Source organism: Oncorhynchus mykiss, chromosome 5, assembly GCF_057628025.1.
Source record: "Oncorhynchus mykiss isolate SJ-2025 chromosome 5, ASM5762802v1, whole genome shotgun sequence".
In the NCBI taxonomy this organism is placed as follows: Eukaryota; Metazoa; Chordata; class Actinopteri; order Salmoniformes; family Salmonidae; genus Oncorhynchus; species Oncorhynchus mykiss.
The window spans coordinates 15,398,815-15,422,771 of record NC_143026.1 but is presented as its reverse complement, the minus strand read 5'-3'; the positions used below and the strand labels follow the sequence as shown (position 1 = coordinate 15,422,771).

At 46.8% G+C, this 23,957-nt stretch overlaps 2 protein-coding genes across 2 annotated transcripts; one reads left to right on the top strand and one right to left on the bottom strand.

Moving 5' to 3' along the window:
• Window positions 1-650: 650 nt before the first annotated feature.
• Window positions 651-7,482, bottom strand: LOC110519478 (high choriolytic enzyme 1). Its single transcript, XM_090233886.1, has 11 exons — window positions 7,318-7,482; window positions 7,109-7,174; window positions 6,904-6,960; window positions 6,689-6,757; window positions 6,505-6,554; window positions 3,351-3,432; window positions 3,129-3,243; window positions 2,787-2,959; window positions 1,444-1,525; window positions 1,028-1,149; window positions 651-916 (listed from the first exon to the last, which is right to left on the bottom strand). The coding sequence occupies exons 1-11, from the start codon at window positions 7,409-7,411 to the stop codon at window positions 912-914; spliced, it is 915 nt and encodes a 304-aa protein (XP_090090012.1). The 5' UTR covers window positions 7,412-7,482; the 3' UTR covers window positions 651-911.
• An 8,886-nt stretch (window positions 7,483-16,368) lies between these two features.
• On the top strand, window positions 16,369-21,236 carry LOC110511258 (uncharacterized). Its single transcript, XM_090233884.1, has 5 exons — window positions 16,369-16,471; window positions 16,697-16,927; window positions 18,230-20,647; window positions 20,843-20,905; window positions 21,050-21,236. Exons 2-3 carry the CDS (start codon window positions 16,790-16,792, stop codon window positions 20,192-20,194), a joined length of 2,103 nt encoding a protein of 700 aa, XP_090090010.1. The 5' UTR covers window positions 16,369-16,471; window positions 16,697-16,789; the 3' UTR covers window positions 20,195-20,647; window positions 20,843-20,905; window positions 21,050-21,236.
• Window positions 21,237-23,957: the final 2,721 nt, after the last annotated feature.

The window sequence follows — 23,957 nt, the reverse complement described above, 5'->3', positions numbered from 1 at the left end:
ACCCACTGGGAATGTGATGAAAGGAATAAAAGCTGAAATTTCACATTCATAAAATACAGTGGGGATCCTAAATGACCAAAGACAGGGAATTTTTAATAGGATTAAAAGACAGGAAAAACTGAGTTGAAATGTATTGGGCTAAGGCGTATATGATCTTCAACTGTAGATATTCCACACAACTATTTACATTGTCTACACTATTTCTGATCACGTTGATATTTGAATGAACAAAAGGCTTTCAAAAACAAGGACATTTCAAGTGACACAAAACATGAACAGTAGTGTGTTTATACATCCTTATGTATATGTGTTTAGTATTCGTTGCTAACTGGTGAGCCACATACATGGTTGAGCTCAAGAGTTTACCAAAGTTCTCATCAACTCACAGGTTTCGTAGTACACCCTTCCAGAGGGTGACATTCTGATTGGTGACTATGATCCCTGCTGTCTAAGTCCTGTTACAGCATCATCATTTTTAAATAATTTGTTGCCTAGCTAGCCAGCCAAGTCCTATACCTTAACCACAATTAATTTAAGTCATCTCTCCTGCTATGTTAGATCTACTTCATCTCTGATCCCACCTTGGGATGCATGATGAGCATAGCTGAGAAGGTCCATTATAGAATGAAATAGAACACTGCAAGAAACATCACTGACTGGATTATTTTATTTATTTCCAAGACAAGTGCAGTGGAATAGGCCTAATTCAAGGCAGCAAGAGCACACAGGACAAATTAAACTACCTGCTGCTGAACACACATACAATACATCAGAAAGCTTTAAGGGACTTGTTCAACTTATTCATTGTTGAGAAGTTAAAATGTCAGTGCCATTTGTGTTGGAATCTTCAGTCGACAGCAGCGGTGTTGAAATCTTCTTCGATGGTGCAATAAGTGATAAACTGTGCATTGTTATTCTGTAACAGGACATGAACATGGTTAGAATACAGTGCGATAATGACTGCATTTACAAAGGCAGCCCAATTCTGATATTTTTCCCGTCTGTCTGTGTGTGCGCATGCCTTTACCACATTGATAGAGTTTGTTAAGGCGTGTTATGTCCAGGGGGCTCAGGTGATTTCTCTGTCCAATCTGGACTCCACTCTTCGTGGCGTCAATAGTGGGGTTCCGGTTTGATGAGAAGTAGTATCTGCCAGGAGAAACCCAACAATGGGGGATTAGAGGACTTGCTACTTTAACACAAGAACTGCGCCACAATGCCACCCTATTCCAAATAGTGCACATAGTTTGACCAGAGCCCAGGTAAAAAAAATTAATTGTGACCTAAAGAGGGAACCATTTGGTACGCACAGGGAAATGTTACTGGAGCTGGATACCGTACAGTCACAGTAAAACTAATATTTACTCATTGCTAGCAGTTTAAAAACAAGGTGAGTAAAATTAGGACTTTAGTGGGAATAAGGAGGAGAGTAGTGTGACTGACGTTCCGTAGTGCATTATGGAGTCGTAGTCATAGGGCAGGTCCTGAGTGTCTCCTTTCTTCACCTTAAAGTTCTCTTGTTTTCCTGGAAGTTAAAAGAGTTACAAGAGGCAGATGTGACTGGTGGACACTGCTGGGTGTGAATGTGATATAGGTGAATGAAAATGGAAATGTATACAAGTTGAGATGGAAAAACCATTAAGTTGAACCTCTAGCAGGAGGAAACTCTACATGATTCAAGGCATGAATATTTAATCTTACCTAATGAAACCCATTGCGGGTGGTAATGTAACAAAACTGCCCTCAAAACGAGCTTACATGTTATCCCAGGATACCCATTACGGGTGGCAACTGTAAAAGGTATATTTTACACCAGGATAGGTGGTAACTGTAGATGACAATGTAGAGTTATTCGCGTCAGGCAAATTTAGCGAACAAGGTTGCTGCAATCATGCCAGAAGAAATTCACAGGAGTTAACGAATTCAGTTCAAGTCTACATAATTGCAAATTAGTCTATGAAATACATAGTATTGGTCTCAAACTGAAGAACACTGATGGTTACTGGTGTAAGATTCTCTGGTGTTTACATAACTGGTACTGTGAGATTAGGATATCAGGATTCAAGGTTGCTATGATATTAGGACATCGGGACCTGCTTAGACAAAGCAATTTCAACAGTAGAGGAAAGGGTTGCAATGTGTGGGGAAATAAATGGCTGCAGTATTTCCGTTATAATAAGTACATGATAAATGGAACATTAAGGCATAAATGTATGAAAGACTATTCTTATTTTAAACTAATGTTGTTCTGTCCTTGTGGTGCACTGTCTATTCATGTTATGTAGTGTTTCATGGTGTGTGGAGCCCAGGAAGAGTAGCTGCTGCTTATGTAACAGTATAACTTTAGACCGTCCCCTCGCCCATACCCGGGCGCGAACCAGGGACCCTCTGCACACATCAACAACTGACACCCACGAAGCATCGTTACCCATCGCTCCACAAAAGCCACGGCCCTTGCAGAGCAAGGGGAACCACTACTTCAAGGTCTCAGAGCAAGTGGCGTCACCGATTGAAACGCTATTTAGCGCGCACCACCGCTAACTAAGCTAGCCGTTTCACATCCGTTACACTTAGGCAGTACCTAATAAAATATTAAATGTCAATAGTTAGTTATTCTGTACGGTCTTCACTCCAGACCGCAAAAAGCTGAATCAGGTATGTTAGTGTTGGGCTAGTACTAAAGCCTACACACTGCAGCTCTTCAGGGGACAAATTGACCAGCCCTGCCCCTGATCCACATGTAATGCCAGTGAGGTGGTTTAGTATGTTGTGTTGGTGTGAGTAACCTGGGACCACGTTGTCCCACTGTATGGTGACGTATTGGTCACGGTCTGGCCGTGTGTGCTCGTGGTGCAGGCCCAGGGCATGCATCAGCTCATGGCACAGGTTCCCCACGTTACAGGCTCTACCGAAGTACAGAGACTGGGCCCCGCCCTGAAAACCTACATACGACGCACAGCTAGAGTTAAGTGAAGAAAGAGAAAGGTGAGAGAAGGAGGAGAGAGAGGGGATATGACATGAAGAGACAAATAAAGGATTGAACACAGGAAAAAGGAAGGAGAGGTTGTGAGTTAACTGTAAACTGCTGGGAAGGAGAGAATGTGTTAATGTGCCCACTTTGGACTCACCCTGTCCCAGAGATGATGTCTATGTAGTTAATCTCATTGGTGTATTCGTGGAAGAGGATACACGTCTGGTCTGAAATCATCTTGAACGCTGCTAGTATAGTTACCTTTCTGTCCACTGTGTGGATCAGAGACAATCTACCATTAGACGGTGCATATCATTCTCACTGTATTAGAAAACATCTAGTGTTAGTGTTCATCTCTCCTACTGTATTTGACACTCACCCAGATAATCGTTGATCTTGTAGGGGATAGAAGTGACGCCATCTTTCTCAGGCCAAAGTGACTTCACAGCTAATCGGTCTTCCTGTAGGACAAAACAACTCATCTTAAATCCAGCTGTCGCGAGACAGCATAGGCCTCCGATTAATTCAATTGTTATTTCTGCGTTTCCCCTATGAATGTTTTTAAATTCTAAAATGGTAAAACTATTTCAGTATTAACTTAAATGACTAAAACCAGACTAAGTATGTAGAAAAAAAGGAGCAATATACAGTGTACTTTCCATGACAGACTGACCAGGTGAATGCTATGATCCTTACAGAGGTCACCTGTTCAATCAGTGTATATGAAGAGACCAGTTAAAGGAGGATTGTTAAGCCTTGCGACATGGATCATGTATATATGCCATTCAGAGGGTGAATAGGCAGGACAAAATATTGAAGTACCTTTGATCAGGGTATGGTAGGTACCAGGCTCACCAGTTTGAGTGTCAAAGAACTGCAACGTTGCTGGGTATTTCACAATCAGTTTCCAGTGTGTGTGAAGAACGGTCCAGCACCCAAAGGACACCCAGCCAATGGCAGTCCAGTGGTCGAAAATGGGTGACACGAATTGTGCAGAGCAACAGACGGGCTACAGTTATATTCAATTGACTGTCCAGTAAAACATTCGTGCCCAAAGAAAGCTCAACTCGTAGAATCTTGACACAAATGGGGTATGGCAGCCGACAACCTTACAGAGTACCACTTCTTTCAGCAAAAAACATGTTGCAGTGGACTAAGGAAACACTGCACACAGGAGATTTGGAAAAACGTCTGGTCTGATGAATCCCGTTTTTTTTGTTGCAATTTCACACTGATGGGAGGACTAGAGTATGAAGAAAACCACATGCAGCCATCATGATGTTTGTCAACATTGCAGGCTAGAGAGTGGCAGTGGTGGAGTGATGCTGTGGGGTGCCTTTTCATGGCACACGTTGGATAAAAGTTGCGCAACGTTTGAATGTCTGAACATAATTGAAATTCATGGCAGCAGTGTATCCATCTGAATTGATTTTATCAGCAGGATAATGCCCCAAGCCACAAGGCTAGGATTGTCCAGGAATGGTTCCACAAAAATGACAGTGAATTCAGCTTAGTGCAGTGGCCTGCCCAGTCACCAGATCTCAATCCAATTAAGCATCTGTGGGATGAGATGGAACGAGCTATTTCGGATTAGAGATCCACTACCAGGCAACTGGGCACAATGGTGGGAAGCATTGAGGACATCATGGAGCCAGTATTCCTGTGGAATGCGTGACACCTTGTAGAGTCCATGCCCTGGCGAATTGAGGCTTTTCTGAGGGCAAAGGGGGGTGCAACTCAATATTAAGTGTTCCTAATGTTTTGTAAACTATATATATTTTAAGATCTTTTAGAAGAAAATTCAAATCAACTAAAACCGTGCCACTACGATTTAAATTGAGATTGTCGTCACACAAATATTATTTGCATGACTTACTGTGCAATAGTGTTGACCTTAATTTTGAATGACTACCTGATCTCTGTAACCCACACATACAGATAATTGTTAGGTCTCAAACAAGCAGTGCGTTTCAAACAGATTTAACTACAACGTCCTGTTGGTTTCAAAAACTTGCATAGATGGGTAAAAAAAAAGCAGACATTGAAGATCCCTTCGAACGTGGTGAAGTTAATTACACTTTGGATGGTGTTTCAATACACCCAGTCCATACAAAAGATACAGGTGTCTTTCCTAAGTCAGTTGCCAGAGAAGGAAACCGCTCAGGGATTTCACCATGAACCCAATAGTGACTATAAAACAGTTAGACTTTAATGGCTGTGATAAGAGAACTGAGAATGGAACAACATTTTAGTTACTCTACAATACTAACCTGATTGACAGTGAAAAGGAAGCCTGTACAGAATAAAATTATTCCAAAACATGCATCCTGTTTGCATCAAGGCACTAAAGTAATACTGCAGAAAATGTGGCAAAGCAATTCTCTTTTGGTCCTGAATACAAAGTGTAATGACAGGCAAAACCAAAAGATTACTGAGTACCACTTCATATTTTCAAGCATTGTGGTGGATGCATCATGTTATGGGTATGCTTGTAATCATAGCGGACTGGGGAGTGTCAGGATAAAAAAGAAACGTTATGAGCTAAGCACAAGCAAGATCCTAGAGGAAATCCTGGTTTAGTCTGCTTTCTACCAGACACTGGGAGCACAATTCACCTTTCTGCAGGACAATAACCTAAAACACAAGGACTGCACTGGAGTTTCTTACCAAGACAGAATGTTGCCGAGTGGCCAAGTTACAGTTTTGACAAATCTACTGCAGGACCTGAACATGGTTGTTTAGTAGTGATCAACAACCAATTTGACAGCTTGAATAATTTTGATTAGATTTTGAGAAGTTACACAATCCAGATGTGGAAAGCTCTTAAACTTACCCAGAGAGACTCACAGGTGTAGTCGCTGCCAAAGGTGCTTCTACAAAGTATTGACTCTGGGATGCGACTAGTTGAGATATTTCTGCATTTCATTTTCAATAAACTAGCAAACATTTCTAAAGCATTTTCACTGTCATTATGGGTTATTTTGTGTAGACGGGTTAGAATTGGTATTTAATCCATTTTGAATTCAGGCTGTAACAACAAAATGTGAAATAAGTCAAGGGGTATGATGCTTTTGGAAGGCACTGTACCAGCTTCTACACAGACTGAAATTAATGACTGCAAAATCACTAAAGGTTTCTTTACAAGACAGAATGTTAAATCAAATGACATTGAAACTTACTCTACTGGTGGTCCGTGGTGTTGATCCTTCAGATGGTTAAAAATATCCACAGGAAAGTACTGTTAAAACAATTTTAGAGTGGCGGTACTGAAGTTGGAGTTTCTATCACCTGGCACTTCAGTTATTATGCATTGTATATTTTCCTGTGGAAATATTGGCTCAAATTGCAACCATCTGAAGGACAAACATCATGGACAACCGGTAGAGCACGTTCAAATGTAATTCTGTTCAACAATCTGGCTTGAATGATTTTGGAGTCATTAGCTTCAGGCTGTGTATACCAGAAGGTGTTATCATCTGGATTCAGCCTAAAAGAGGCAGCAACAGGACAGAAAGCAGGGATAACAGACTCACCGACACCAGAATGTCTCCCTCCATGATAGCAAGGTCGAACTGTAAGTCCTCTGTAACAGAGAGAGATGGTCTGAAACACTGACATGACATCTACTAGTTACAAGTCACTACCTCCAGTGCCATTAAAGTCCAGACCTCATGGTAGAGGTCCAGGATTGTGCGCTTCATCTAATGAATGCGTTACCTTCTCTGGTTTCAGGCGTTTTAACCCAATCATTTAGTCTGTGGCGTGTCCCCATTGAGGCAGTAGAACCTAAAAGAAATTGTGAACAAACTTATTTTGTAATATCATTATGTTTATTGATAGACAGGCCATAAACTTGAAGACAACAGATTGAATTGTTTCTTTAGGCCCCATCAGCCCAAGAGATTGACTTCAGAATCACAGTAGAGGCCTACCTGTGGCAGTGAAAGTCTCATTTGTAGAATTGTTGATGGTGTTTGTAGAATTGTCCACTGAAATACAGAAAGAAAATATTATAAAGTGGAACAGAACAACAGTTTTGCAGTGGGGCTGGCCTACATTAAATATACATGGAAAACAGGCCTAGCTTTCAGCCGGTCATCTAACAAAATGACTGGTCCCAAATGCAGGCCTGCCTACCTGTGGCAGGGAAAGTAGCATTTGAAGTAGTAGCATTTGTGAAATTGGTGATGGGAACACTGCCCACTGAAATACACAAGGGGAACATAATACATGTTAGATAACAACATGATGAACCAATTGGCGTCCGCAGTGGGGCCGGCCACGCCTACCTCAAATGGAAAACACTCAAGAACAGGATGTCACATAACCAAAATGACTGATCCTACCTTGGACAAACCAGATGAGAATCAGAAACCAACCCATGTTGCCACAACAATTGTCCCCCAAGATTTGGAAAAAAAACAACCAAAGAAAAAGCATAAACAATTGTGTGGAATAGCTCTCCTTCCAGTTAAATAGTGGGCAGGGCAGCAATCACAAAAGAACAGGTGCATTCTTCTTCTTCTGCTTCTGTGAGGTTTAAAGACGGTTGGCATCCAATATGTTGCATTATCGCCCTCTACTGAACTATTGTATGAATCCATTACCTTTCTGATACAAAATTGGAAAGGGGAAATGTGAAAAAATAAATATATATATATATTTAATGACCCTTCTAACTAACCCTACACTCATTAAAACCCATCACCTTATTCCACTACTTTAACCCTATCTACGGGACACTACAACTCAACACACCCTGTAACTCTTCTGAAATCTAATCTCATACCCCCAAGTACTTCTCTGCAGCTGCCACCACAACATCTATTTTCTATGACTTACGTATCATCTCTGCAGTACAGCAGATAACAATGGCTATGAATGCTAAGCCAAACTCACTGAAACATATATCACTCATTGGCCTATCCCTCTGTTCTGGCAAATATCTACTATTCACAGGAATCCTCTCAGAATCCCTCACCCTTGATCCACCCTCCACTTCCTCTGCATACAACATCTTCTTCACTACAATGACCCTGGCCACCTCAACCTGCTTCTCTCGCACCAGACACCTCCACTCAGGGTTACCTTCACCGACTCAATGGCACCCACCATCCTTTCCACCCAACTTGGAACCGACCATGGATCAGACAAAAGGCCTGGTTCCACCTTCTTCAAAAATCTTACTCCCACTGAACCAATCGTATCTTTATCATAGCCATGCCCATCAATGGAAGGCTTGGGCTCCAAGCTCCTCACAATACCTTCTGCCCCTTCCATTTCACCTCCAGAACTCAAACTGGTGTCCGGCCCACTTTGTTTCAACTTGATACCAATCTTCCTCAACATTCCCTCTCCCTTGTCATTGCTATCTTCAACAGATACAAACCCATCCTCTGCCTCCCTCAGTCTTTTCAACCTGCTCTATCTTTCCCTCCAATCCTCCTCCCTTAAACAATTACCTGACTCCTGAAAATATTCAACTTTTCCAAGTCAAAATCTCCTTGAGGGACATACTAAGCCCTGTACTCCCTCCACTTCAAACTCCTGTGTCACCAGAACAGATGCAGGTGGGAGCACTTGTTTTTAAGTCATCAACCTCAACAACAGATTGTGCATTATAAACAGTGTTAATGTGCATCCATAGTATATAGTGAACAGTACTGTGCATAATGTAGCAGGTGCAGGAATGCCCTCATGCAGGGACACCCCGAAATGTGGGCTGCAGTTGCACACTATTGACAGAAAGAGACATCAACCTCAGATAAATCATCTGAGACAGCTGAACAGCGCTCCTCTGTCTTAGTATGTGTAGGCCATGTATCTGATGCCGTCTGTTCAAAAAGAGTATGGCATGTCATACAGCCACAGTTGTAGAGGGGTCAGACTTCCTGGATGTTTAGTTCAATCCTGTGTGTTCTCTGGCCCATCTGTCACGTTCTGACCTCTATTTCTGTTGTTTTGTATTTATTTAGTATGGTCAGGGCGTGAGTTGGGTGGGCAGTGTATGTTTGTTTTTCTATGTTTTGGGGCATTTCTATGTTTTCGGCCTAGTATGTTTCTCAATCAGAGGCAGGTGTCATTAGTTGTCTCTGATTGAGAATCATACTTAGGTAGCCTGGGTTTCACTGTGTGTTTGTGGGTGATTGTTCCTGTCACTGTGTTTGGTGTCACAGGATAGGACTGTTTTGCGTTTCACATTTCTTGTTTTTGTTAGTTTGTTCATGTGTAGTGATTTAGTAAAACATGAATAACCACCACGCTGCGCTTTGGTCCGCTTCTCTTCCTCCTACAGACGAACGCCCTTACAGAATCACCCACCACAACAGGACCAAGCAGCGTGTCAACAGGCAGGAGCAGCAGGAGAAGCAACAGCGGCAGCAGGAGATACGTAGTAAGGAATTCTGGACATGGGAGGAAATCCTCGACGGGAGAGGACCCTGGGCTAAGCCAGGAGAATATTGCCGCCCCAAGGCCGAGCTGGAGGCAGCAAAAGCAGAGAGGCGGCATTCTGAGAAGCAAGCACGGCGGCGCGGACGGAAGCCCGAGAGTCAGCCCCCAAAATTTCTTGGGGGGGGGCACAGGGGGAGTGTGGCAGAGTCAGGAGTCAGACCTGAGCCAACTCCCCCCGTTTATCGTGAGGAGCCAAGGAGGAGCTCAGAACCAGAGCTGGTGTTGGAGGTGAGCGAAGCAGAGACTGTGAAGGAGTTAATGGGGAAATTGGAGGAGAGTGATATGAGGGACTTGCTGGTTTGGTGCATGAGGCACGACATTCGCCCGACGGAGCGTGTCAGGGATTTAATGGCACCGGGGTCAGCTCTCCATACGCATCCTGAGGTACGAGCGAGGGGTCTGGTGAAGACTGTGCCAGCCTCACGCACCAGGCCTCCTGTGCATCTCCCTAGCCTTGCACGTCCTGTGCCATCTCAGCACTACAGTGCTCCTAGCAGTGCTAACTGTGGCGGGCGTGGTGCTGGTCAGGCACCGTGTTATGCAGTTGTGCGCACGGTGTCCCCAGTACGCGTGCTTAGCCCGGTGCGCTACATCCCAGCTCCCCACATCTGCCGGGCTAGGGTGAAGATCCAGCCAGGGCGGTTGGTGCCAGCCCTGCTCTCAAGATCTCCAGTACGCCTTCACGGTCCGGTCTATCCGTCACCACCTCCACGCACCAGCCCTCCGGTGGCAGCCCCCCGTACCAGGCTGTCTCTCCGGCCCATCCTTACAGGGGCTTCCTCCTGTCCAGCGCTGCCGGAGTCTCCCGCCTGTCCGGCGCCTCTGCCGGAGTCTCCCGCCTGTCCGGCGCCTCTGCCGGAGTCTCCCGCCTGTCCGGCGCCTCTGCCGGAGTCTCCCGCCTGTCCGGCGCCTCTGCCGGAGTCTCCCGCCTGTCCGGCGCCTCTGCCGGAGTCTCCCGCCTGTCCGGCGCCTCTGCCGGAGTCTCCCGCCTGTCCGGCGCCTCTGCCCGGCGCCTCTGCCGGAGTCTCCCGCCTGTCCGGCGCCTCTGCCGGAGTCTCCCGCCTGTCCGGCGCCTCTGCCGGAGTCTCCCGCCTGTCCGGCGCCTCTGCCGGAGTCTCCCGCCTGTCCGGCGCCTCTGCCGGAGTCTCCCGCCTGTCCGGCGCCTCTGCCCGGCGCCTCTGCCGGAGTCTCCCGCCTGTCCGGCGCCTCTGCCCGGCGCCTCTGCCGGAGGCTCCCGCCTGTCCGGCGCCTCTGCCGGAGTCTCCCGCCTGTCCGGCGCCTCTGCCGGAGTCTCCCGCCTGTCCGGCGCCTCTGCCGGAGTCTCCCGCCTGTCCGGCGCCTCTGCCGGAGTCTCCCGCCTGTCCGGCGCCTCTGCCGGAGTCTCCCGCCTGTCCGGCGCCTCTGCCGGAGTCTCCCGCCTGTCCGGCGCCTCTGCCGGAGTCTCCCGCCTGTCCGGCGCCTCTGCCGGAGTCTGTCTCCCGCCTGTCCGGCGCCTCTGCCGGAGTCTGTCTCCCGCCTGTCCGGCGCCTCTGCCGGAGTCTGTCTCCCGCCTGTCCGGCGCCTCTGCCGGAGTCTGTCTCCCGCCTGTCCGGCGCCTCTGCCGGAGTCTGTCTCCCGCCTGTCCGGCGCCTCTGCCGGAGTCTGTCTCCCGCCTGTCCGGCGCCTCTGCCGGAGTCTGTCTCCCGCCTGTCCGGCGCCTCTGCCGGAGTCTGTCTCCCGCCTGTCCGGCGCCGCTGCCGGAGTCTGTCTCCCGCCTGTCCGGCGCCTCTGCCGGAGTCTGTCTCCCGCCTGTCCGGCGCCTCTGCCGGAGTCTGTCTCCCGCCTGTCCGGCGCCTCTGCCGGAGTCTGTCTCCCGCCTGTCCGGCGCCTCTGCCGGAGCCTCCCGCCTGTCCGGCGCCGCTGCCGGAGCCTCCCGCCTGTCCGGCGCCGCTGCCGGAGTCTCCCGCCTGCCCGGCGCCAGCTGAGCCTCCCGTCTGCCCAGCGCCAGCTGAGCTTCCCGTCTGCCCAGCGCCAGCTGAGCTTCCCGTCTGCCCAGCGCCAGCTGAGCTTCCCGTCTGCCCAGCGCCAGCTGAGCTTCCCGTCTGCCCAGCGCCAGCTGAGCTTCCCGTCTGCCCAGCGCCAGCTGAGCTTCCCGTCTGCCCAGCGCCAGCTGAGCTTCCCGTCTGCCCAGCGCCAGCTGAGCTTCCCGTCTGCCCAGCGCCAGCTGAGCTTCCCGTCTGCCCAGCGCCAGCTGAGCTTCCCGTCTGCCCAGCGCCAGCTGAGCTTCCCGTCTGCCCAGCGCCAGCTGAGCCTCCCGTCTGCCCAGCGCCAGCTGAGCCTCCCGTCTGCCCAGCGCCGCCAGCGCCGCCCGTCCGCCCAGCGGCGCCAGCGCCGTCCGTCCGCCCAGCGCCGCCAGCGCCGTCCGTCCGCCCAGCGCCGCCAGCGCCGTCCGTCCGCCCAGCGCCGCCAGCGCCGTCCGTCCGCCCAGCGCCGCCAGCGCCGCCCGTCCGCCCAGCGCCGCCCGTCAGCCAGGGGCCGCCAGCGCCGCCCGTCAGCCAGGGGCCGCCAGCGCCGCCCGTCAGCCAGGGGCCGCCAGCGCCGCCCGTCAGCCAGGGGCCGCCAGCGCCGCCAGTCAGCCAAGGGGCCGCCAGCGCCGCCAGTCAGCCAGGGGCCGCCAGCGCCGCCAGTCAGCCAGGGGCCGCCAGCGCCGCCAGTCAGCCAGGGGCCGCCAGTCAGCCAGGGGCCGCCAGTAAGCCAGGGGCCGCCAGTGCCGCCAGTCAGCCAGGGGCCGCCAGTAAGCCAGGGGCCGCCCGAGCAGCTGCCCCTCTGTCCAGAGCAGCTGCCCCTCTGTCCAGAGCAGCTGTCCCTCTGTCCCGAGGAGCTGCCCCTCTGTCCCGAGGAGCTGCCCCTCTGTCCCGAGCAGCTGCCCCTCTGTCCCGAGCAGCTGCCCCTCTGTCCCGAGCAGCTGCCCCTCTGTCCCGAGCAGCTGCCCCTCTGTCCCGAGCAGCTGCCCCTCTGTCCCGAGCAGCTGCCCCTCTGTCCCGAGCAGCTGCCCCTCTGTCCCGAGCAGCTGCCCCTCTGTCCCGAGCAGCTGCCCCTCTGTCCCGAGCAGCTATCGCCCCTCTGTCCCGAGCAGCTATCGCCCCTCTGTCCCGAGCAGCTATCGCCCCTCTGTCCCGAGCAGCTATCGCCCCTCTGTCCCGAGCAGCTATCGCCCCTCTGTCCCGAGCAGCTATCGCCCCTCTGTCCCGAGCAGCTATCGCCCCTCTGTCCCGAGCAGCTATCGCCCCTCTGTCCCGAGCAGCTATCGCCCCTCTGTCCCGAGCAGCTATCGCCCCTCTGTCCCGAGCAGCTATCGCCCCTCTGTCCCGAGCAGCTATCGCCCCTCTGTCCCGAGCAGCTATCGCCCCTCTGTCCCGAGCAGCTATCGCCCCTCTGTCCCGAGCAGCTATCGCCCCTCTGTCCCGAGCTGCTATCGCCCCTCTGTCCCGAGCTGCTATCGCCCCTCTGTCCCGAGCAGTTGTCCCTCTGTCCCGAGCAGCTGCTTCACCTCTGTCCCGAGCTGCCCCTCTGTCCCGAGCAGCCCCTCTGTCCAGTGGGGTCATTGAGAGGGGTGGCCATGGTGAGTAAGCCAGGGAGGCGGACAATAAGGCGGACTAAGACAATGGTGAAGTGGGGGCCGCGTCCCGCGCCAGAGCCGCCTCCGCGGACAGACGCCCACCCAGACCCTCCCCTATAGGTCAAGGTTTTGCGGCCGGAGTCCGCACCTTTGGGGGGGGGGGGTACTGTCACGTTCTGACCTCTATTTCTGTTTTGTATTTATTTAGTATGGTCAGGGCGTGAGTTGGGTGGGCAGTCTATGTTTGTTTTTCTATGTTTTGGGGCATTTCTATGTTTTCGGCCTAGTATGGTTCTCAATCAGAGGCAGGTGTCATTAGTTGTCTCTGATTGAGAATCATACTTAGGTAGCCTGGGTTTCACTGTGTGTTTGTGGGTGATTGTTCCTGTCACTGTGTTTGGTGTCACAGGATAGGACTGTTTTGCGTTTTCACATTTCTTGTTTTTGTTAGTTTGTTCATGTGTAGTGATTTATTAAAACATGAATAACCACCACGCTGCGCTTTGGTCCGCTTCTCTTCCTCCTACAGACGAACGCCCTTACACCATCTCTGATATCTTGTTGTGGATCTTGGCTAGGATGGTGGGCTCCCCATTGACAGAAAATAAATATCTGCTGTGGGAAACCGTGTAGACAGTGTTAGTGTTCATGTATAGTGCAGTATAGACAGTGGTAATGTGCATCCATAGTATAGAGCAGTGAATAGTACTGTCCATAATGTAGCATAGAGCCCATGTCGTAAGTCCAAGGTGTTCCCAGAGTGGTATACCAAGAAGCAAGCTAGATCTACCCAGGGTCTTTTAAATCTAGCCAGCTTCAGTTAGCTTCACATTCCAGCTCAGGCTTCATCCGTACTACGATGGTGGATTTTGCTCGTCCACCTTCCGTAAAAGGCTGTCACATGCTTCCCAGTCAAAACACTTTAAGCTTATACATTTGGTGAAGTTTTTGTTCATTTTGGTGTTCGGTAGGTTATTTTCAACTGTTCGCATGCACCAGTTTTTTTGTTGAGGCAAGTGGAAGTTTATTAGTCAAAGTCTACACCCCTTCATCAGTGATTGGTTTACAGTAGGGGTGGGAACTATGGACGGGATTCTTCAATGAAGTGTTTGCTATCATTCACTTGAGAATTACTGCACTAAACTGATGTGTAATTGCACGACTAAGACCTCCTCTGCAAAAACGAAAATAATTCAATACAGATGTCTTGATGTATCAATTTTGAGGAAGTGTTTCTGGCTATATTGTTACTACGGTGGCTCAAGAGAGACAAACAGTAATATTGCCTCTTTCTTCTAGTTTTTCAAGCGAAGGTCTTTAGGGAGTGTGAGCACAGAAGTTTGCATCGCCTAGCCCAGTTCTGCTTGGAGCAAACTGAACCTATATATGGGGATGTTTTTACTCTAGAAAAGTTATTGTAAATTTCATCAGGCTATGGTGTAAAATAGTCCAAATTAGAGGCATCTTATGGGCAAAAGTGACATATTTTATTACCTATTGTTAACTTATTTTGAGGTGCTTATCAATGCACAAGCCCCCTTTTCCCCCACTCCTATCGATCTGATTTCATTGGTCCTTAACTCGCAAATCAGACAATTCATTCAGGATATATGAGAAAGCTCAGAGTTAGCCTACCCCAGAGAAGGTTAGTTTTAGAGGATGTGTTGCCTTGGAAATGTACACTGAACAAAAATATACACACAACATGTAAAGTGTTTGTCCCATGTTTCATGAGATGAAATAAAACATCTCAAATGTTTCATATGCAAAAAAAGCGTATTTTCTCATTTTGTGCACAAATGTGTCTACATCGCTGTTAGTGAGCATTTCTCCTTTGCCAAGGTAATCCATCCACCTGACAGGTGTGGCATATCAAGAAGCTGATTAAATAGCATGGTCATTACACAGGGGCACATTGTACTGGGGACAATAAAAAGCCCCTAAAATGCACAGTTGTGTCACAACACAATGCCACAGATGCCTCAAGTTTTGAGGGAGTGTGCAATTGGCATAATGACTGCAGCAATGTCCACCAGAGCTGTTGCTAGATAATTGACTCTTAATTTTTCAACCATAAGGTGCCTCGAACATCCTTTTAGAGAATTTGTAGCCACGCTGGGAGGGAGGCTGACAAGTATTTGCATATAATAATGTCTTTTTGTGGGGACAAACTCATTCTGATTGGCTGGGCCTGGCTGCAAGTGGGTGAGCCCTCCAAGGCCCACCCAATGGATGCACCCCTGTACAGTCATGTGAAATCCATAGATTAGGGACTAATTAATTAATTTCAATTCACCAATATATGGACTGTAACTCAGTAAATTCTTTGAAGATGCGTTTATATTGGCCTTCCGAGTGGTGCAGCGGTCTAAAGCCCTGGGAGTCCCATAGGGCGACGCACAATTGTAGAAATTCTGTAATGTTGCAATTATACATTAATGCAGGAGGAAATACAATGATTTCACTAGTGCATATGTGTGAAAGTGGTCTGCACACAGCATATTATCCCCAGAGATGCCAAACTCAGGCAAAATGTCCACAGTGATGTCATAATGAGTGGGAGAAAAAAACACCTGCATCAGAGACAGTGCAAAGGTTTTCATACTCTGCCACATCCTGAAGAGTTACAATGTAGGGAATCAGAGGACAGCCACTCATGATGCATCATGAACAGTAGCTGTGAAGTGATACACATTGCTACAGTGTGGTTTTTACTATGTTTATGAGCTTACTAGTACTAAATATACTGTATTTCAAACATAGAAGTGGATTAATTGGTTAATAGGCCTATGTGGCTCTGGTGATTTGTTGTCTGTCATGGTGGGTGTGGCTTCCCATGGCACCAGATTACATCACAATTGTGATGTCATAAATGATTGTATTCTGGTATGATGACAGCCTAAATGGCTTGACATAGCATTACTGTCATATTACAGCAACACTTACAAGTTCAATTCAGGGTCAAAATCATTGCTATATTTTGGATGGTTATTTTGGTGGTAAGTAGTTGTGACCACTTGTGATTTAGTGTGAAAAGGCCTACTTTGTGGCACAATTTAATTTAGATGATTTGAATAATATAATCATATTTTTAAGCCATATTGTATCTTTTTCAGGATTACTGTAATTGAAGGAACTATGGGAAAGTTCTCCTTTCCAAGGCTCATCATAAGAATGGTTAGAATATATTTTCTCTCACCACCCTCATAGTCAAAACTCCAGTGATTTAAAATCATCACTTTGACATATAGGCCTATGAGCTTTCTAAGATTGAAAATAACAAGCTTGTATCATGATAACCTCATTTCCGACTGCATGTTTGTCATCATTTTCATTTCTAGCCATGGGCAAATCGGACTGCACAGGATGATTTCTGCACAGGAACTAGTGAACTCCACAGGCCCAGAACACACCAGCCTCACAACTCCTCACAACTCCCCAGCCTTAATGTAAGTCCCATCTGCAGGCTAAATCTACGACCCACTAAAGTGGTCCAGACTAATCATGTATGGCCAATCAGTGTAAACTTTGTACAAACTACGGCTTGATCTAGTGTCAACGTTATACCTTATTGATATTCTATAATAATGAAATACAATGGAAGGCACATAATAATCCAATGAGTAAAATAAAATATACCATGTTCTATTCTCAATATCCCTACTGCCCCAAAGGTGTGTAGGCAGGACAAGGAGAACACCGATTCAATCCAGAAGAAGAGGAAAAAGAAGAGGCTAAATGAGAAGGGAACCCAGGTTGAACTAGGCATGCGGGAGGATATCCATGACCTTGACCTCGCCCATTGGAGATTGGCTAGAGAGACATGGAGAACTGAGCGAGGAAACATGAGGGAGATTAAGGCGCTGTATGGAGAAATATTTAGGCTGCACCAACTCTTGGAGGAGGTAACGAGCCGTTTTCTTTAATCAGACTTTCATATAAGTAGATATACTGTAGTTGCTTTAGATGTTCCCAATCCTGATACACAGAAATGAGATATAAATAGATAGAATAGTGAAATAAGAAGGCAAGAAAAAGAACTGCACACTGGAAGTATTCTGAGGAAGGTCTGCATTCTGCACTGGTAGTATTCTGAGGAAGGTCTGCATTCTGCACTGGTAGTATTCTGAGGAAGGTCTGCATTCTGCACTGGTAGTATTCTGAGGAAGGTCTGCATTCTGCACTGGTAGTATTCTGAGGAAGGTCTGCATTCTGCACTGGTAGTATTCTGAGGAAGGCCTGTGTTCTGCACTGGTAGTATTTTTGGGAAGGTCTGCATTCTGCACTGGTAGTATTCTGAGGAAGGTCTGCATTCTGCACTGGTAGTATTCTGAGGAAGGTCTGCATTCTGCACTGGTAGTATTCTGAGGAAGGTCTGCATTCTGCACTGGTAGTATTCTGAGGAAGGCCTGTGTTCTGCACTGGTAGTATTTTTGGGAAGGTCTGCATTCTGCACTGGTAGTATTCTGAGGAAGGCCTGTGTTCTGCACTGGTAGTATTCTGAGGAAGGTCTGCATTCTGCACTGGTAGTATTCTGAGGAAGGTCTGCATTCTGCACTGGTAGTATTCTGAGGAAGGTCTGCATTCTGCACTGATAGTATTCTGAGGAAAGCCTGTGTTCTGCACTGATAGTATTCTGAGGAAGGTCTGCATTCTGCACTGGAAGTATTCTGAGGAAGGCCTGTGTTCTGCACTGGTAGTATTCTTGGGAAGGTCTGCATTCTGCACTGGTAGTATTCTGAGGAAGGTCTGCATTCTGCACTGATAGTATTCTGAAGAAGGTATGTGTTCTGCACTGGTAGTATTTTTGGGAAGGTCTGCATTCTGCACTGATAGTATTCTGAGGAAGGTCTGCATTCTGCACTGATAGTATTCTGAGGAAGGTCTGCATTCTGCACTGGTAGTATTCTTGGGATGGTCTGCATTCTGCACTGATAGTATTCTGAGGAAGGTCTGCATTCTGCACTGGTAGTATTCTCAGGATGGTCTGCATTCTTAGAATAAAGTTGTAAAGGAATGGAAGAATTTCTGAATTGGAATGATTCCAAAAGTGTGGACCTTCCCATTTTCCTAATAGGCTAATATACAGTAATAAAACGTGTTTTCTCTATGATATTTATTACCCATACACATGTAATTGTTTTAAGATAGTAATAACAATAACCATCAAGCTATTAAGTAATAAAAGTGTGTCTGTCATCATACAGATTGGGGTGGATAAAGGGGTGATCAAGCAGCGCTCCACCTCTTCCATTATTTGTCCCGTCTCCCCGACACTGCCAGCTTTCCCCTGGTACAACCACCACAGGTACCTCGCCAACAGCCAATCGGAGCCTGACCAGCATGCTGCCGGCACCCAGAAGGACCCACCTAAGAAACACTCAATCTTTCCCCCTCTGGACACACAGAGCTGCACCTCCCCTGATAAATGGCCTCATTCTCCGTCCAAGACGTCACACCCACACGCTTCACACCGATTTGCTGTCCCATCCCACCTCCTGGCTCCCGGCCATCCTGCCCGGATGAGACAGACCCATCCGCAGGTCCACCCCAGGTCCCCATTGACTGGCCAGGCAAAGGTCAAGGATGAGTTTAAGAGGCAAGAGACTGCATCGTCTGAGGAATTGTCTGAGGAAGTTCAACGGAGAGGAGCAGAAATTGCAAGCATGTATAAAGCACAGCTGAAAGAGAGGATGGCCCAAAAGAGAAAGGAAGAGATTCTGAAGAAAATGGCAAACAGCGATGACAAGAACGATGACAGTGAGGCCTCCTGCTCCTCTGCAGTAAAACAATCTAATATCCCTGCCACAGCCCCCGAGCGCCCGGACAGCCCAGAGGCCACGCCAGTGGCCGCCCGAGAGGACACTCAGGGGGACACCCAGCAGGACCTGGCAGAGGTTGTGAATGTGCTCAAGAGGCAATCATCTGATCTATACCTGCCTGACGATGTTTGTGAGGAGTCACTCACATGGAAATCCATTTACGAGGAGCTGTGCCCGCTCGCTCACAGAGTGAACACAGAAGCTGACTACATCAAGGCGCTTCGCGTCATCACTGAGAATGCTGTGACTCCCTCGTGCTCGTCTGAGGATGATGTGTCTCAGAGTGTGAGTGAGGACACAAGTCAGGAGGGGAGTAGTGAAAGTGAGGAGAGCATGAGTGGACAACAGCAGAGATGTCTACACAGGGATCCTTATGGTAAGAGGGACAGGAAGGAGACTGATAGTGGTAAAAGGGAAGGGAGATTTGCAACCGCCAATGCAATGTGTATGATGGCGAGCCGAGGGATAGAAGAACTTAATGCCATGAGCTACGCAGACAGGATCAAATATTTCAAGTATGAGGCTAAGAGAAATGAAGAGATGATGAAGATTGAAAGGAGGAAGGAAAAAGCCAGGAACGAAGAGCTCAAAAAGTGGGAAAAGATACAGAAGAAATTGAATGAGGAGAAAAGGAAAAGGACAGAAAATATGGAAAAAAACAAGTTAGAGGAGCAGAGGAAAAGGGAGAAGGCAGAGATGAAACTAAAGATCGAACATGAGAAAAAGAGACAAGAGCAAGAGAAAAAGATGGAGAAACAGAGGGCAGAGGAAGAGAAAAAGATGGAGAAACAGAGGGCAGAGGAAGAGAAAAAGATGGAGAAACAGAGGGCAGAGAAGTTGAAAAAGATGGAGAAACAGAGGATGGAGGAGGAGAGGAACAGGGAAAAGGAGAGAATGAAGGTGTTGGAGATGCAGCAAAAGGCACGAGAGAAAGAAGAGAAGAGGAGGAAAGAGGAACAGAAAAGGAGATTGAAGATACAACAGGAACAAGAGAAGGAGGAACAGAAAAGGCAGACAAGGATACGGGACGAGGATAAGAAGAGAGCAGAGCTTCAAAGAATAAAAGATCACGAGGCCAGGTTCAAGATGGAGATGGAGAAACTGTATGAGAGAGAAGAGAGGAATGCACAGATTGAAAGAGAAAAGAGGCGTGCGCTGTGTCAGAAAAAAGGACAGACACAGAGAGCAAAACAGGTGGTGGCATACGAGGTCACAGCGTCTACATCTGACGCCTCTGTGCGGAGGGAAGAGAGAGAGCAGCGTCCAGAGACCGCTCACGCACAGTCTGCAAAGGGGAGAACAAGGAAGAAGCAGAAGAAAGAGGCGGACGAGGCATCGACAACTTTTTAGTAGATGACAAAAGAAAGGGAGCAGACAAAAGAAGAAATGTACAAGTCAATGCTCCTAGGTATGTTGATAGATGTAAATAAACAACAGAGTTTTTTTTAAGAGAAAAAAACAAACAAAAAAATGAGAAAATAAGTAAAAGGAGGAACAAATTATAAGGAAGCCAGGCATGAGGGTGAAGAGGAGGAAACATGAGAGAGAGGAGGAAGAGAGACCAGAGTGGTTTATCAGGAGGGAAGTAGGAGATATAGAATTCAAGTTCTGATGGACAGAATCAGGAAGGACCATGGGATAAAAGGTCAAGTTAAAGTTGCTTTGGTTTCCTTTTGTCCTCTTTCTAAGCCTGTTCAAGTCTGAGATAGATGAAAAGAGCAGCCAAAGAAACAGATCTGTTGAAGCATCAATTGGAAAGGATGGGAGGGTTGGAGGAGGAGCACAGCTGGATGACTTCATTAGGTAAGTGTTTACTATCAAAGCCTGTTCTCTGTAGACAACTGTATTAGTGTTGATAGAAGTATGTTTAGGTAATGTCTTTCAACTCAACCACTACAATTCCTGATCTCATGTGATTATTCACCTCAAGTGAGTGGGCATTCGGATGTTTTTTCCCGAAACAGATTGTGGCATATGAGGTCTCTTTATCTGTTGAAGCATCAATAGGAAAGGATGAAAGGGAGGGAGGCAGGAAGAGGAAAACACAGAAGAGCAGATGAGGTAAGTGCTTGGGCTTGTGATGAGAGGATAGGGGCTCCACAACTGGGGTTCATGATTGACATTTCTCAGACAAATTGTATTACTGTGAATCCCATTCGTTCAATGACTGTTTGATTAATTCCTGACGGAATAATTGTTTTACAGGAGCACTCTATGTTCTGCTTCCATGTGGATTGACAGCATTGCTTTCATGAGCTTCTGGAGGACACCATGGAGGACGAGGGAGAGGGTCTATGATAGGCAGTTTGCCATGGCCCTAAATGGGCCTTTGGATGTTAATTCTTTCTGCTTTATATCATACAACTTTACAATAAAAATGAATTGCAAGCATCAGCCTTTTCTGTTTGAGTGTGATCAGTGCAGTAGTAGTAAGATTGGTGTAAACCCAAGGAATATTCTGGCTTTCTAGGCAGAGTTCCTCTGTCCAGTGTCTGTGTTATTTTGCCCATCTTAACATTTTTATTGGCCAGTCAGATATTGCTATTTCTTTGCAACTCTGCCTAGAATGCCAGCATCCCGGAGTCACCTCTTCACTGTTGACGTTGAGACTGTTTTTTTCAGGTACTATTTAATGAAGCTGCCAGTTGAGGCATCTATTTCTCAAACTAGACACTATGTATTCTTGCTCAGTTGTGCACTAGGGCCACCCCTATTGCCAGTTTGCACTGTTCTGTGGAGTAGTACACAGCGTTGAACGAGATCTTCAGTTTCTTGGCAATTTCTCGCATGGAATAGCCGTAATTTCTCAGAACTAGAATAGGCTGACGAGTTTCAGAATAAAGTTACTTGCTTCTGTCCATTTTGAGCCTGTAATCGAACCCATAAATGCTGATGCTCCAGATACCCAACTAGTCTAAAGGCCAGTTTTATTGCTTCTTTAATCAGAACAGTTTTCAGCTGTGCTAACGTAATTGCAAAAGGATTTTCTAATGATCAATTAGCCTTTTAAAATTATACATTTGAATTAGCTAACAACGTGCCATTGGAACACAGGAGTTATGGTTGCTGATAATAGGCCTCTGTACAACTATGTACAGTTGAAGTCGGAAGTTTATATACACTTAGGTTGGAGTCAATAAAACTCATTTTTCAACCACTCCACAAATTTCTTGTTAACAAACGATAGTTTTGGCAAGTCGGTTAGGACATCTGTGTGCATGACACAAGTAATTCCAACAAATGTTTCTAACAGATTATTTCACTGTATCACAATTGCAGTGGGTCAGAAGTTTACTTACAGTAAGGTGACTGTGCCTTTAAACATTTTGACAAATTCCAGAAAATGATGTCATGGCTTTAGAAGCTTCCGATAGGCTAATTGACATCATTTTAGTCAATTGGAGAAGTGGATGTATTTCAAGGCCTACCTTCAAACTCAGTGCCTCTTTGCCTGACGTCATGTGAAAAAAAAAAAAAAATCAGCCAAGACCTCAGAAAAATAAAATGGGTGCCTCCACAAGTCTGGTTCATCTTTGGGAGCAATTTCCCAACACCTGAAGGTATCATCTGTACAAACAATAGTACGCAAGTATAAACACCATGTGACCACGCAGCCATCATACGACTCAGGAAGGAGACACATTCTGTGTCCAAGAGATGAGCGTACTTTGGTGCAAAAAGTGCAAATCAATCCCAGAACAGCAGCAAAGAACCTTGTGAAGATGCTGGAGGAAACATGTACAAAGTATCTATATCCACAGTAAAATGAGTCCTATATCAACATAACCCGAAAGGCCGCTCTACAAGGAAGAAGCCACTGCTCCAAAACCTCCATAAAAAAATCCAGACTACAGTTTGCAACTGCACATGGGGACAAAGATTGTACTTTTTGGAGAAATGTCCTCAGCTCTTTTGAAATAAAAATATAACTGTTTGGCCACAATGACCATTATGTTTGGAGGAAAAAGGGGGAGGCTTGAAAGCCAAAGAACACCATCCCAACCGTGAAGAACAGGGGTTGTAGCATGTTGTGGGGGTACTTTGCTGCAGGACAGACTGGCGAACTTCACAAAATAGATGGCATCATGAGGGGAAAATGTGGATATATTGACACATCAAGAAATATTAGGAAGTTAAACTTGATCGCAACTTCCAACTGGACAATGACCAAGCATACGTCCAAAGTTGTGGCAAAATGGCTTAAGGACAACGAAGTCAAGTTAATGGACTGACTTCAAACCTATAGAACATTTGTGGGCAGAACTGAAAAAGCGTGTGCGAGCAAGTAAGCCTACAAACCGGACTCGGTTACAACAGTTCTGTCAGGAGGAATGGGCCAAAATTCACCCAACTTATTGTGGGAAGCTTGTGGAAGGCTACCCAAAATGTTTGACCCAACTTAAACAATTTAAAGGCAATGCTACCAAACACGAATCGAGTGTACGTAAACTTCTGACCCACTGGGAATGTGATGAAAGGAATAAAAGCTGAAATTTCACATTCATAAAATACAGTGGGGATCCTAAATGACCAAAGACAGGGAATTTTTAATAGGATTAAAAGTCAGGAAAAACTGAGTTGAAATGTATTGGGCTAAGGCGTATATGATCTTCAACTGTAGATATTCCACACAACTATTTACATTGTCTACACTATTTCTGATCACGTTGATATTTGAATGAACAAAAGGCTTTCAAAAACAAGGACATTTCAAGTGACACAAAACATGAACAGTAGTGTGTTTATACATCCTTATGTATATGTGTTTAGTATTCGTTGCTAACTGGTGAGCCACATACATGGTTGAGCTCAAGAGTTTACCAAAGTTCTCATCAACTCACAGGTTTCGTAGTACACCCTTCCAGAGGGTGACATTCTGATTGGTGACTATGATCCCTGCTGTCTAAGTCCTGTTACAGCATCATCATTTTTAAATAATTTGTTGCCTAGCTAGCCAGCCAAGTCCTATACCTTAACCACAATTAATTTAAGTCATCTCTCCTGCTATGTTAGATCTACTTCATCTCTGATCCCACCTTGGGATGCACGATGAGCATAGCTGAGAAGGTCCATTATAGAATGAAATAGAACACTGCAAGAAACATCACTGACT

What these genes read in the sequence shown, in the direction of transcription:
- LOC110519478 (XM_090233886.1), bottom strand. Translation starts at nt 7,411, where the DNA reads ATGCTTTTTCTTTGGTTGTTTTTTTTCCAAATCTTGGGGGACAATTGT. An exon ending in TCTCATCTGGTTTGTCCAAG is followed by an intron (nt 7,175 to 7,317) that starts GTAGGATCAGTC and finishes TGTGTATTTCAG; the next exon opens with TGGGCAGTGTTCCCATCACC. An exon ending in TGAGACTTTCACTGCCACAG is followed by an intron (nt 6,758 to 6,903) that starts GTAGGCCTCTAC and finishes AATTTCTTTTAG; the next exon opens with GTTCTACTGCCTCAATGGGG.
- LOC110511258 (XM_090233884.1), top strand. Translation starts at nt 16,790, where the DNA reads ATGCGGGAGGATATCCATGACCTTGACCTCGCCCATTGGAGATTGGCT. An exon ending in TGCACCAACTCTTGGAGGAG is followed by an intron (nt 16,928 to 18,229) that starts GTAACGAGCCGT and finishes GTCATCATACAG; the next exon opens with ATTGGGGTGGATAAAGGGGT.